General features: G+C 37.8%; 2 protein-coding genes across 4 annotated transcripts; one reads left to right on the top strand and one right to left on the bottom strand.

Annotated features, from left to right (window-relative positions):
• Positions 1-1,026: 1,026 nt before the first annotated feature.
• On the bottom strand, positions 1,027-5,440 carry ssbp1 (single-stranded DNA binding protein 1). 2 transcript variants are annotated; one of them, XM_073480552.1, is made up of 7 exons: positions 5,362-5,440; positions 4,607-4,685; positions 4,304-4,361; positions 3,818-3,958; positions 2,899-2,986; positions 2,647-2,735; positions 1,027-2,551 (listed from the first exon to the last, which is right to left on the bottom strand). In XM_073480552.1, exons 2-7 carry the CDS (start codon positions 4,628-4,630, stop codon positions 2,514-2,516), a joined length of 438 nt encoding a protein of 145 aa, XP_073336653.1. In that variant the 5' UTR covers positions 4,631-4,685; positions 5,362-5,440; the 3' UTR covers positions 1,027-2,513. The 2 variants fall into 2 exon arrangements, with proteins under 2 accessions (XP_073336653.1, XP_073336655.1); XM_073480554.1 differs by lacking the exon at positions 5,362-5,440 and adding an exon at positions 5,156-5,181 and having other exon boundaries at positions 2,426-2,551.
• A 1,231-nt stretch (positions 5,441-6,671) lies between these two features.
• LOC141008578 (peroxisomal succinyl-coenzyme A thioesterase-like) lies at positions 6,672-12,744 on the top strand. Of its 2 annotated transcripts, none has more exons than XM_073481012.1 (11): positions 6,672-6,849; positions 8,829-9,034; positions 9,144-9,243; positions 9,432-9,622; positions 9,774-9,937; positions 10,176-10,295; positions 10,483-10,565; positions 10,653-10,746; positions 11,064-11,144; positions 11,499-11,643; positions 11,895-12,744. In XM_073481012.1, exons 2-11 carry the CDS (start codon positions 8,842-8,844, stop codon positions 12,017-12,019), a joined length of 1,296 nt encoding a protein of 431 aa, XP_073337113.1. In that variant the 5' UTR covers positions 6,672-6,849; positions 8,829-8,841; the 3' UTR covers positions 12,020-12,744. The 2 variants fall into 2 exon arrangements, with proteins under 2 accessions (XP_073337113.1, XP_073337112.1); XM_073481011.1 differs by lacking the exon at positions 6,672-6,849 and adding an exon at positions 7,917-8,160.
• Positions 12,745-12,797: the final 53 nt, after the last annotated feature.

The raw sequence follows: 12,797 nt of genomic DNA, 5'->3' as shown, positions 1-12,797 counted from the left end.
GGTTCAAACAATGTTTTTTTTTTTTTACAATCAACTTTTATAAATATATATGTATGTGTTTTTATAGTATTTATTGAGCGCTTCATAAAAAAACAATCAAAACCAAAAACTTGTTTCTTATTGCGAACTGTTTCAAAAAACATACAAATTCAAACCTTTTTTACATAAAAAGTTTCTCGAGGTAAAATTTAATTCCATTCAATTCAATTTAAGACATATATTTTGCATTAATATCATATTTCTATAGTTAATAGGCACTAAAATGTAATTTTAAGCCACAACTAACTTCTATCGACAACTACTCCGAAAACATTAATGACCAATATTCTCTTTGTGTGTTAATTATGACGATATTTTCTGGAAATGCAACATTTATTATATTTTTAATCCTTTTAGTTGCTTCATTCTTGCGCCGACATGCTTTTATTTTTACATCCACTTCACTATTTCCGGCCTCAGCCTGGTTCGCGCCGTCACCTTGACGCAGCTTCTCTGAACTGAATCCACAGGTTCCTCCACAACTCACAGCCCCGCCCACATCCCGCCGACTGACCAATCAGATAGCCTCTCAGTTTAAAGCCCGTTCGAACGTACAGCTGAGCCTGTGACTGACAGGTGAGGCAGCCAATCAGGAAAAGGGGTCGAGAGTTCCAGCGACCAGTAGTTTAAGGCCAAGAATCCCTCTGATTTAAGCCCGCCCCCGCTGTCATAGAAGCAGCCAATCAGCGTCCACCAGTGAGAAAACTTTTTAAAAGTCTCTAAAAGTGAATAAAAATGAAATCATATATAAAAAACTTGCTTTTAGTTCACATAACTTTCATTAAATATATGTTTTATGAGTTTTAATGCAAATATCTGTCATTAACTTTCACTAAATTCTGTTTCTAAGCTTGTTTTAATGGCTTACATGTAACTTGTATTATTTTTTTCCTCTTAGAAGTGCTTTGAAAGTTAATTTAGGAAACAGATATGTACACAGGATGGTTGAATCATACATGTTGTGACTGCAGTGAATGAACACAAACAAAGTCTGGAGTAAAGTCTATTATAAGAACTGTTACACAGAAATTAATCAGCAGTGGTGAGCTGAAAACAAACAGGAAGGAAACAAACACACAGATATGAGTGATAGCAACTGACAAAGCAGAAAAAAAACTGATGTAGATCAAACAATAAGTACACACACTAATGTTGTTTGAATGATGCACAAATCAGGAAAATAAAATGCAGGAGATACAGAAAAAATGGTGGACTTGCAAACACCAGCTGAGAGGAAACTTTACACTTTAGTTGGAGTGATAGTCAATATTTTTCTTTTGGCAACAAATTCCATGTAAAGTGTTTCAGTAAACTGGACTAATACTTGGTTAGCTTTGGTCTTTTCATGGGATGTGTGGACAATAATATAAATAAGAAAAACACTGAATATTAACAGCCTGTTCCTTTAACAAGCTTGAATTTTCATGAATCTTGAAGGATGAGTTCACCCAAAAATAAAAATTGAGTCGTTATTTACTCGTCCCCGTGCTGATGGAAAGTCAGGTGAAGTTGCGAAGTCAACAAAACTTTTATGGAGCTTGTTTTAAAACATTAAAAACATTTTCTTTCGACAGCGAGGAGCAAAGTTTGCTCAGATTTTTGCAGCACTGCTAGAAGATTAAATGCAGGGATCTGGAGTGTGACCATCTGGGCCGCATTTGCGCCCGAAAATCCATCAAGAGCGACAAAACATTTGCACTGGTTGCACCGGTGCACCTGTCATCAGCACGTCAGATAAAAAAAATAAAAGATAAAAATATTTTTGTAACAAACTTCTTGTTGCAGGAAACATTTTACTGCATCTTTACTATATTGTTGGAGAGATTAAATTACAATGTGTTAAACGGTACACCTGAATGAAAATTTAGGCACAGCAGTGCAACCAGTGTAAAAAAGTTGCAGCTGTGTAAATGATTTCTTTAAAATAAAAGACCAGGGGAAAGTAGATGGTTTGAGACCCCTGAATTACAGACGTCCTCATCAAGAAACAACTCCTGATTTATTGAACTTAAAGAGACTTTGTCTTAACTGATACAGTAAAGAAAACCAATAATAAACTTTGTCTGTTAGCTTCAACACCTCTACAACAGTGAACAGTGAAACATTTTTCACTTTTTTCACCTCGTTTCCAACATTATTCTCTCTGGTAAAACTTGGACACACACGAAGAAAAAAAAAATACAAACTGTTTCTTTGTACTGGTTATTTACAAGTAGCAGGATCAAAATCAGGATCAGTAAATGTATTTATATGACGCTTAGGGGCTCGTTGGGCTTCTCTTAATGCCCCAAGATTGGCAGGAGTTGCCACAGACCAACACAAACTGTGTCACAGCATATTTTGTCCCCTTTTCTCTCATGTAAGTCAGTCCCTTTACTTGGTGGCGTTCAGGTCCTCAGTCTTACTTCTGAATAAACAAGAAAATACAAAAAGAAGTTGACTTGTTGTTGGGCGGAGACCACGAAGAAAGTGCTTCACATTCTGTCTTTGTCGCTCAGGAAGATGATGTTGTCTGGAGAGGAGAGGAGGAAACAAATCGTTTGAGTCTGAACATGTAAAAGAAACTTCGACATTAGATTGTGAGGAACGTGTGTGTTGCTCTCTGACCTGCGATGATGGTGGTGGCCTGACGTCTGACTTGGTTCTTGTCCGTGTACTCGCCGTAGTCCAGTTTTCCCTCCACTAGAACCCTGGAGCTGAAAGAGAGAAAAATCAGGATTCACAACAAGATTTCAAGAGTTAAGAATTTTGTACTTGAGTACACAAACTGCGGTGTAAAGAAGTTTTAAATATCCAACTATAATAAATGAATAAATAAAACTAAATGAATATATTGGAGGTCCTGGTCCCGGCTCGTACCCTTTCTTGATGTATTGGTAGGCCACGTCTCTCAGACCGGGTTTGAACACCGATACGCGATGCCACGTCGTCTTCTGACTGACGTCACCTGGAGTCACGACACACATGAATCATAATCAATCACATTATGAGTCGTCACAGCCTACAGGCCATTAAAAACTCACGGAAACACTCAGAAGGTTGTCTGTTATGACCTCTACATTAATTTCTCATCAGCCCATTAGTTATATTTATCATTTTAAATGGTGAATGATGCATTAGGGCTGGAAATGAGCTTCAGGGACGGACGCAGTATTACTGGGGCTTTTTAGTGCCGTTTAAATTCAGCTTCTTACACCGTGTATGCTAATTTAAAACCTTGAAATCAACATCATTATATCATCTGTTCAGGTTCATTGAGACAGAAGTCGTGGTGCAACACTGACCTCTAGTGGCAGAACAATTACACTTCAACAGCGCAGATCAGGAAATGTTTCACAGCGTTGTAAAAAAGTACCGAACAGTCACAGTTGACTAAAAAGATAAAGATATCATATTGTAACATAATTTTGGTTAAAGTTAAAGTCACCAAGACAAATAGTACTTGAGTTAAAGTCTCTAAGTATCTGATAATAAATGTATTCGAGTATCTACAGTAGAAGTCAAAGTAAATTATACATGCATTTACTGAACACTGTGGGTCGATCAATCACCCACTTTACCGATTATCAGTTCTGATATTCAGCATCTCTCTGATTATTTGCATTTGTTTTTCTTATATATCTGATTACCAATAAGAAACTAATTCAAAAGTGCACTAATTCTGCTCTGATGCGGTCTTTTAACTATTTCATCTTTAAGCACAGAGTTTACTTGTAATTAAATATGCTTCATTTATATTTTCTGCATTTCTATCATCAGGTGTCTTCTGATGTCGCACCTGTTTGATTCATCTCTGCGTCTCCAGCGCGCCACATTTCATTGGTTGCTATGGAGAAGATGGTCACAGGGTTACGACCGTCCACTTGTCTCATCATCGGGTCTTGACCCACCCGGCCCAACAGCTGCACCCGGTTTATAGCTGGAATAAAGACACACACATCCACGTTATTAGACCAGAGTTATGGAGTTAAGAAGAATACAGCTTTTTAAGAGTAAATTCAAGCACTTTTAAAGGTACCTCATCCAACAATTACAGATTCTTGAAGCCTTAATCATCATATATACATTTACAAAGTTCACAGAACTCCTTTACACCCACAGCAACCGAAGTATATCATCACTTTTTTTTATTTTAAGCTGTCTTTTTGTTTTGATCATGATTATTTATTGCTCGCTAATTTGTGTAATAAGTGCATTCTTAACCTTGAAAACAAAACCGTAAAAACTGTCTCATAGAGGTGAACCACGGAGGCTTTTTACTCACATCTCTCCAGGATGAGGCTGGTGTCAGTGCTCGTGTATCTCACCATCTGTCTGAACATCTGTGGAAGGACGAGAAGCCACATAAATAAAAAGTATACAGAGCTGCTGTGCATCTTCTTTATCAAACTTTATCAAAGCTAGTTTGAGTCATTTTTTCACCCATCATTTCAATTTACCACCTAAAATCGCTCCTGCAAGTCTGACCGGTACAAACACAGCAAGTCACAACTAAAATACTGTGTTTCCACAAGTACACGTATCCAGTATAACACATATGGTTTAGTAATAGTCATTTCTTGCTCACCTGTGCTGAGGCACTTCTCAACATCTTGAAGGGAATCAGTGGGCAACCAACAGCAGCTGATGACTTTCTGAGGACGGATCTGAACAACAAGACGCAAAAAATCACTGACTGAGGGTGTGGGATGTATAAACATCATTTTTAAAGGCAAAGCAGCTGCATTAGATTGACATTCACAACGATTCTGACTAAACAAGACTATATTCTGAGAGTAAACTATATAAAAGACTGTTTATTCTCATTATAATGTAAAGCAGTTCAACAGCACAAGAAATTACAGCCTCAAAAATAGGCAAAACAAAGAAATGTCGTCTCAGGGTAACTCAAAATTGGAGTAAAAGTACTTGGTTACTTTCCACCATTGCTGACCAGCCATTTCTAAAATGATCTGCTAGATGACAGAGACGTTTTCTAGTTCAAAGTGCTGTAAGGTGAATTATTTGCTGTTTCATGGCGTAATGAGCTGTTTATTAACGACAGACACATCAACAACAAAACTGACAGATTTCTGAATGGAGTTTGGTGAGGAGCCAAACGCGAACATGGATTCACCTCCTTCATTACAACTGCAATGAGGCTTCTGTCTTCCGCGCCATCGGATGTGGACATGAAATAAACCCTCAAAATTATCGTTTTTCTGAACGTGCTTTGGTTCACAGGTAACGGAAGCCGAAACAGTAGGTGATCCGCAACGCGTTGGTAGAAAACGGCGTTAAAGTGAGCGAGAAGAAGGACAAAGCAGCTGAATCAAAACTTACCAAGTGCGAGACTTCAGGAGAGACTTTAGGTAACCTCACGCTGTTTCCGGTCCGTCTCCAATAGACTTCCGAATATTTGCCGGAGAGCACAAAAGTTCCGCTTCGAAAGTTCTCACCTGAAATGTTATATTTGGTTTCCAAATGAAAAAAAAAACATGTTAATATTATTCTATTATTATTATTATATTCTTTTTTATTAAAATATATAATACATAATAAGTACGTGATGTATATTTTTATTAAATAAATAAAAATATAAATACATAATAAGTAACTAATGATTAAGTAATTAGTAATTAATGAGTCTGTATTGTATTTATTAAACACCACACCCACTGATCTTTATTTTACCTCACCCAGACTTTTTGCACTTTGTAAAGTATTCATCTTATTCTAACAAACTCATTAAAGTTGTTCCTTGTGTTTAACATTCTATGGTACGCATTATGATGTGAGTTAGGAAAAAAATGTTTGGAGTTTTTTTATGTCTTAAAATAGACTAAATAAACATAATCTAAATAAATTATATATTTTTATTATTTTTTGGAAGTTTTTGGGGTTCGTTGCCTGTAGGCAACATTGTACCATTATGGTGAATAATGAATAAATAAAAACATTTTTTTTTAAATCTGTAAATGGAGGAAAATATAACAAATAATAAAAATAATAAACAATACAATATAAAGATTATGATGAATGGTATGCTCACTATTTGACCTTATGCATTTTTGTGACGATAAAAAGTGCACAAAATAATTTTCTTTGTTCGTTTTGGTAGAATTGTGCATCTGTTTTCATTAACTTGTATCAATAAACAGATTATTCAGTAACCCCTCAGTAAACTACTAGTTTAATAGTTTTATGCAAGTATACACTTAAGTTTTCTTTCAGTGAACTTGACAACATACTTAAAGTCTACTCTTCATATATTATTTTTGCACTCTAAAGTATACTACTAGGTAACTATTAAGTTATTGTTTGCTTTTTTTACTTGAAATGCATGTTAACTGTACTTAACATAGACTTAGTTAACTCATATATAGTTTTATCTTTTCTTGCATATATCTCAATCAATAGATTAAGTAAAAAGCAAACATACTTGAAGTGTTTTTTATAAACCCAGTAAGTAACAAAAACAAAACAGGTTTTCTTGCATAAAGATGACTGTTCTGATATGTTAGAGGAGCTTGCACATGCACCTTTGCTCTACTTACAATCCAACCTAACTTGTTTGTTTATGTAACAACAAACTACACTGGTTGTACAAGACACACAGCCAGTGTGAATGTGAATGTGAGAGGATAGATTTTTGAGATAATGAATTAAAATAACCTCATTCAATGTCACCTTAGAGTATATTACAACACAGGAAGGGGTGGTCAAGAACAGCTTGAGGAAATTGTAAGAAAGCATCCAAAGTCCACCAGAGAGCTTGCGTGCATTTTTAATCTCCTGTGGACGTGTCAGAAACGTGCAGCAACCTCTGTGGTGAGTCCTTTGCTGAGACTGTTTTCTCATTCCTTTCATTCAGACTAGAAAATGCCACCAGACTCCTTTAAAAAAATCCTCAATTTAGTGAATTGTTAAATTAGGAGAAACTTTATAAACTTTGCGAAACACTGTCTACAAGACATTCTTAATTATCTCGGCCTGCTTGTTAATTCGGCAAATGTTATACATGAAGATGTTTATTTCTTTGTATAAAAATCAAGTGTGTTTAGAAGTACAGTAAACAGTAGCTAACATAGGCAACTTCTTTGGAGAAAGTCCCCAGACTCCCTAAAAAAAACGCTCAATTTTGTGAATTGTTAAGTTATAAGAAACTTTTTAAACACTGTGAAACGCTGTCAGAAACACATTCTTAACTAGTTGGGACTCCTTGTTAATTCGGCAAACGTTATACGTTATATATTTCTTTCTTTGTGTGGAAAAAACATCGTTTTTTTCAGTTTGTTGTAGTGATGTACGTCTGACCTCAATGATGTAGATTGAGGATCGTCTACGTCTACGTCTAATTAAAGGAGTAAATTTAGTCCGTCTAAAATACTACTACTAATAATAATAACAACAACAACAACAATAATAATAATAATAATAATAATAATAATAATAATAATAATAACACTCTTTACAGGCCGACTTTAGTTGAAAACTATTCTAATTTTATCTGTACAACTTGTACATTAATCAGTTTATAGATAACGTGTATAGTAATTGTGTAGTAAGACGCTTAGTGGTGGTGACGTATAAGTCATGCGACCGCAGTATACTATGTTTATAGCCTAACATTAGCTTTTTGCTTCTAGCGATTCAATTTAAGCTTAAAAAAATCACAAAAGTGGTGTTCATCTGTGAAGATTATCTTGTTGAACAAACCGTGTAAGTATCATAAACGTGTGTTTTTGTCACAGAGATTATTTTCGGCGATATCGAAAAAGCCAATGGAAAAATCCCATAAGCTTTTTGACGAGGGAGCCAGGGCGATGCTAACTTCCGGGTTAGCCTACACATACGTCATCACTACGCCACTTTATTTATGTCGCCGAGCGAAAGAGAAAGTTTTGCCAACAGCCCAAAAAAGCGCTAAAAAGAAAGAAGAAGTAGGAACACAAGTGGCGACGTTTCGGGTTCCGGCCGGTGGAGTTAGGCAGGCGCACATTAAGGACAGAAAAGTAAACAACTGGCAGGTTTATGGCTGTTTCTGTCAGACTTTAAGTGCGTGGCTTCTGTTGTTTCCATGTCAAACCTGCTGGGTTTAAGGCGGCTGGTAATCGGTATGAGCGTACATCGACCTGTCAGGTACTTTAAAGTTAGTTTATGTAGTTTTTAACATTTAATCAGAGTATTTGAATGTTTGTAAAATAACCTGTTATACTTGTTTCCCCGCAGAGCATCAGTGGTGCATTAGAGTTTTCTTGTCTTTTTTTTTGTTTATGTTTCTTTGACTGTTTGTTTGCGTGCTATCTGTTTACTTCCCCCACCCACAGCTGACTTTACACAAGTTGAATCTCAGCTTGTCAGTCAGGTTCAGCCTCTAGGTGATGGTTGTGGGTTTGCAGTGAATCACGTGTGTAATCCTGTTGTGCTGCTCTGTGAGCACATCTGTGAGGAGGTTAAAGTGGTCCAGCGTGAGTTTTTCAAAGCTTGCCTTCTGTAACAGACCTGTTTAATAACATACATGCATAGATTATGGGGGATTAAAAAGAAAGGACAATTAATAAATTAAAGATAACAAATAAAAGGTAAGAAAAAAGATGTCACATGAGAGGAATTAAAAAGAGATAAAAATATTAAGAGCAGTGAAAGGAATGAAAAAAAAGGTTGCCTTCACATAAAAGCAAGTCTATAAAAGTGGGGTTTAATAAGTGATATAAATAACTAATTATTAATTGTTTTAATGGCCTGTGACTGAAATGTCTCAACATCACCAGCAAAGTTTAAAATCCGTCTTAAAAATGTCTCCACAGACGATTATCCACCATGTCCCCGCCCTTCTCTCCAATTCTCTCGGTTCAGCCCACTCGGGCTCTGGTCGACGAGAAGTTAAAGGTGGTGGTGGAGAATCTGCCTCCAGGATCTCCGGTCACGCTTCACTCCCTCCACCACTCTGAGGATGAGGACTACTGGGAGGCCTACGGACACTACGTCAGTGATTTCAGAGGAATAGTGTCTGGTGGGTTTTTCTGCCGTTGTGTCACGTCAAGTCGAGTGTGAGGCCTCGTAGTCTAAACACAAAAATGCCACAGATGTCTGCTGTTGTTGACATTTTCCTGCTTGTGTAGTTGCAGAGGATTTGAGTTTTGGGGGAACGTACACAGGAAAAGAAGACATGGGTTTGTTGTGGAGTATGCGCCCCGTCCCAGGCAGCCGCAAAGGCCTCAGGTAAAAGTGTTCATCTACAATGAAAACCATAATTAACTATCTTCTTGAGCTCTGATGTGAATAATGAAACGATATCTATCAGCAAGTCTGTCTGAGTTCACGAAAAAAAAGGGGAAAAAAAGCATAAATTAAATCTCTAGAAGTAAAAAGCTAATGTTAAACATTTTGCCCTTTTCTTCACCTGTCAGGTTGAGAAAGATGAACATCTGCAGCCCCCTGCTGTTCAACATCTCGGTCTACAGTGGACATGTTACTGAGGGCTTCAGGGAGGAGACCCCTCTGACCTCGGCGCTCATAGAGAGATGGTACATGGCTCCAGGAGTCAAGAGGATTGACATCAGAGAGAGAGGAGTGCGAGGGACCCTCTTCATACCTCCAGGTACACCTGCATCACCTGGAAAACGTATTCCCTCCTCGTATCTTCCTTTATTGATCTTGAAATAGACAGGAAAAACCTCTGATCCAATTTTTGTTTGATCATGGCATGATTAAAGATCGGCTTCTTTAAAATCTGTCCCTCCCTGCCTCAGGTCCAGGACCCTTCCCTGGGCTGTTGGATATGTGGGGCGGCGGTGGAGGGCTGATAGAGTATCGGTCAGCCTTGCTGGCATCACATGGTTATGTTTCTTTGGCGATGGATTATTTCCGCTCTCAGGAGCTGGAGTCTGCAGAGTTGGAGTTTAAGTATTTCGAGGTAAGTTATTTAGTTCACCAACCTTTAAAATAGCCAAAAAACTTTGATTATGGATGCTTGTCATGCTTTAATCTGTAAAAAGACTCCTGAGATTGAGGACAGTTGAGGTGTGAGGAACTTTCAAATAGTCGGTACGACTTTACAAAGACTGACATTTGGATTTATAGATGTTGCAGATGCAAACAAAAGATCTTCCACTGTTTTTTTTCTTAATTTCTTGTTATCTACTTTTGCACAGACGGCATTTAATATTATCAAGGAGCATCCTCAAGTGAACCCAGACAGAGTCGGAATTTTTGGTCTTTCCCTCGGCTCGCTGGTGACCATGCATGTGGCAGCGGAGAGCACCATTGTAAAGGCAAGTGACAGACGCACAATATCTTGGGGTTTGCTTTTTCTGTAGTCATGAACATGTGGTAATTGTTATGTGCCATGGAGGCAGATTAGATTTTTTTTAATTTTGATGAAAATCACAGAGATCCAGAATTTTAAGGCCTTTATGCAGCGGGAGCGTTTGTTTCATGTGTCATTGTGTTGTGTTCCAGCCACGTTGTTGTATTTGTGTCAGCGGGAGCCACTTTTATCCGCATGATCGGACCCTAAAGGAAGTCATTATGGAGCCGATGACGTGAGTATTCTGTTCTGTCAGTAACATGAATACATTGAACCAAGTTTTTATAGCTGGATTGATGTGAACGATTACTTGTGATGGCAGGAATTCTCACCGGGTACGTGTCGATGAGAACAACCATCATATATGGCGAGATTTGTGGAAAGAATTATTGAGCGACCCCTCAAAGAAAGTGGACGTAAGTACCTTTATCAACGTGGAAGAGCCTTAAACCTGCTTTCTTTCTGATGGCCAGCAGGGGGCAACTCCAAAGAAGTCTGATGAATGAATGACCTTACCTTATTACCTCAGTAAATGGTTTCCTAATGAGTTTATGATCTCCATCATCAACTTCAAGTCTCTTCAATACAGCATGATGTTGATTTTGTAAATTATTGTTAAACATTTTAAACACCACATCCTTCAATCTGTATTTCACTTAGAAAAAAAAAACATTGTATAGGTTTATTCTAACAAACACATTAAAGTGGTTCCTTGTGGTTAATTCTCTGGCAGGTGGGCAAAATAAACTGTCCCATATTGTTGGTCAATGGTCAAGATGATCAGAACGCGCCTGCGGATGAATGTGCTGAGGATGTGAGTACACACACACACACACACACACCTGACAGTGCAGTTTTCATTCGTACACTGGAGACAAACTGCAAAGTCGACAAGAGCATTTAAAGTTTATCGTGTCAGATTTAAAATATTTTTCAAACTGACGGATATCCTGATTAAAGATTCCAACTTAACTGTTTACATGGATGCTAAAAAACTTTACTTGCCTCAAGCATTTAATCAGAATATTTTCTTTTTTAACATTAAAGTAGTCCCGCCCGCTCTGAAGCACCTAATCTGCTGGAAATATAACAGAAGAAGAAGATTATTCTCACCAGAGCAGTACGTTCAGTTTGTGCCGTCTTTTGACATGTGACCTTTGACCCTCAGATCGCCCACTTGATGAATGCAGCAGGAAATGGGCACCTCCTGACCAGAGTGCTCTACCCTGATACTGGACATCTGATTGAGCCGCCGTACTCCCCTCACTGCAGGGCCTCTAATTTTAGAGTGGCCGCAGTAGCTGAAAAGACAGGTGGGTCGTCCTCCTCCTGACACAGAGTCACACAGACTTTGTTTCGTTATATGTAGGTTCAGAGTTAGGGGAGGTGGATGTAGATAATGAAAGACATTCAGTATACCTCCTACCAGAGAACCCAATCTTTAACTGTTCTTGTTTTATTATTATCTTCTTTATTTTGTATTGACTGTTTTTATCTGCTGTGTCCTCGGGTGAGTTTAAAGGCGCTTATAAATAAAATGCATTACTATTATTTTGCGTTTCAGTGACGCTGCTGTGGGGAGGACAAACCAAACCTCACTCAGACGCTCAGGAAGACTCCTGGAAGAAGATCTTATCTTTTCTACAGCAGAATCTGTACTCCAGCACATCTCCGAGAGCCAAGTTGTGAACGGTTACATACGAACAGATATGCAGGAGAGCAGTGATGTTCTGTATAGCATCATGTTTACTACCTCAAAACTACTATAATGTGTGTCACAGTACTAACCAGGTCAGAAGATATCATGATATCATAGTATAACACAATTATTATAGTTATTAATATCAGTGACCTTTTAACAGAGTGAAAACAGGATTCTTGTTTGAACAAATATTTTATAATGATTTTAAAATAATAATAATAATAATATCCTGATGGACATTAAATATTATATGATCTTGAAATATATATTTTTAAATCACAATATTATGGTAGAATAGTATTCTAATGGTAGGAGTATATAGACTAGAGACCGTCTTGTCATTAGGGCCACTTGTGGGTCGTTGGTCAAACCGGCCTTCGTGTGGGTTGCAAGCGCCAGGTGAGCCCAGGTGTGAATGGTTGTTAGGCTGTCAGGGGAGAGAACTCAGTACAGCACTGTAGGTGGGTGACTAGTGATGTCATAGGTCACCTCCTCTGTTCAAAGAAGGTTGTTCCAGTTTGACATAGATGGATTTCTTTAGTCCTCTTTCAGAGTCAGGGGTGTAAAGTAGGGGGCCAATGATACCATGATGACACACACTGACTCAAAATGTGAAAATGTGTTACTCTTTTGACTTCCCAGTTTAGTTTACTTGGGTTGAATTGTGCGTCAATTTTTATAATTTGTGTCAATAAAGCCATTATTAATTAAATTCTTCTGAGTGTTGTTGTTTTGTTGGCAATAAAACCTGGTCACCATTGAACT

This window comes from Pagrus major, chromosome 14 (assembly GCF_040436345.1).
Source record: "Pagrus major chromosome 14, Pma_NU_1.0".
NCBI lineage: Eukaryota > Metazoa > Chordata > Actinopteri > Spariformes > Sparidae > Pagrus > Pagrus major.
This window is presented reverse-complemented; position numbering and strand designations above follow the sequence as displayed.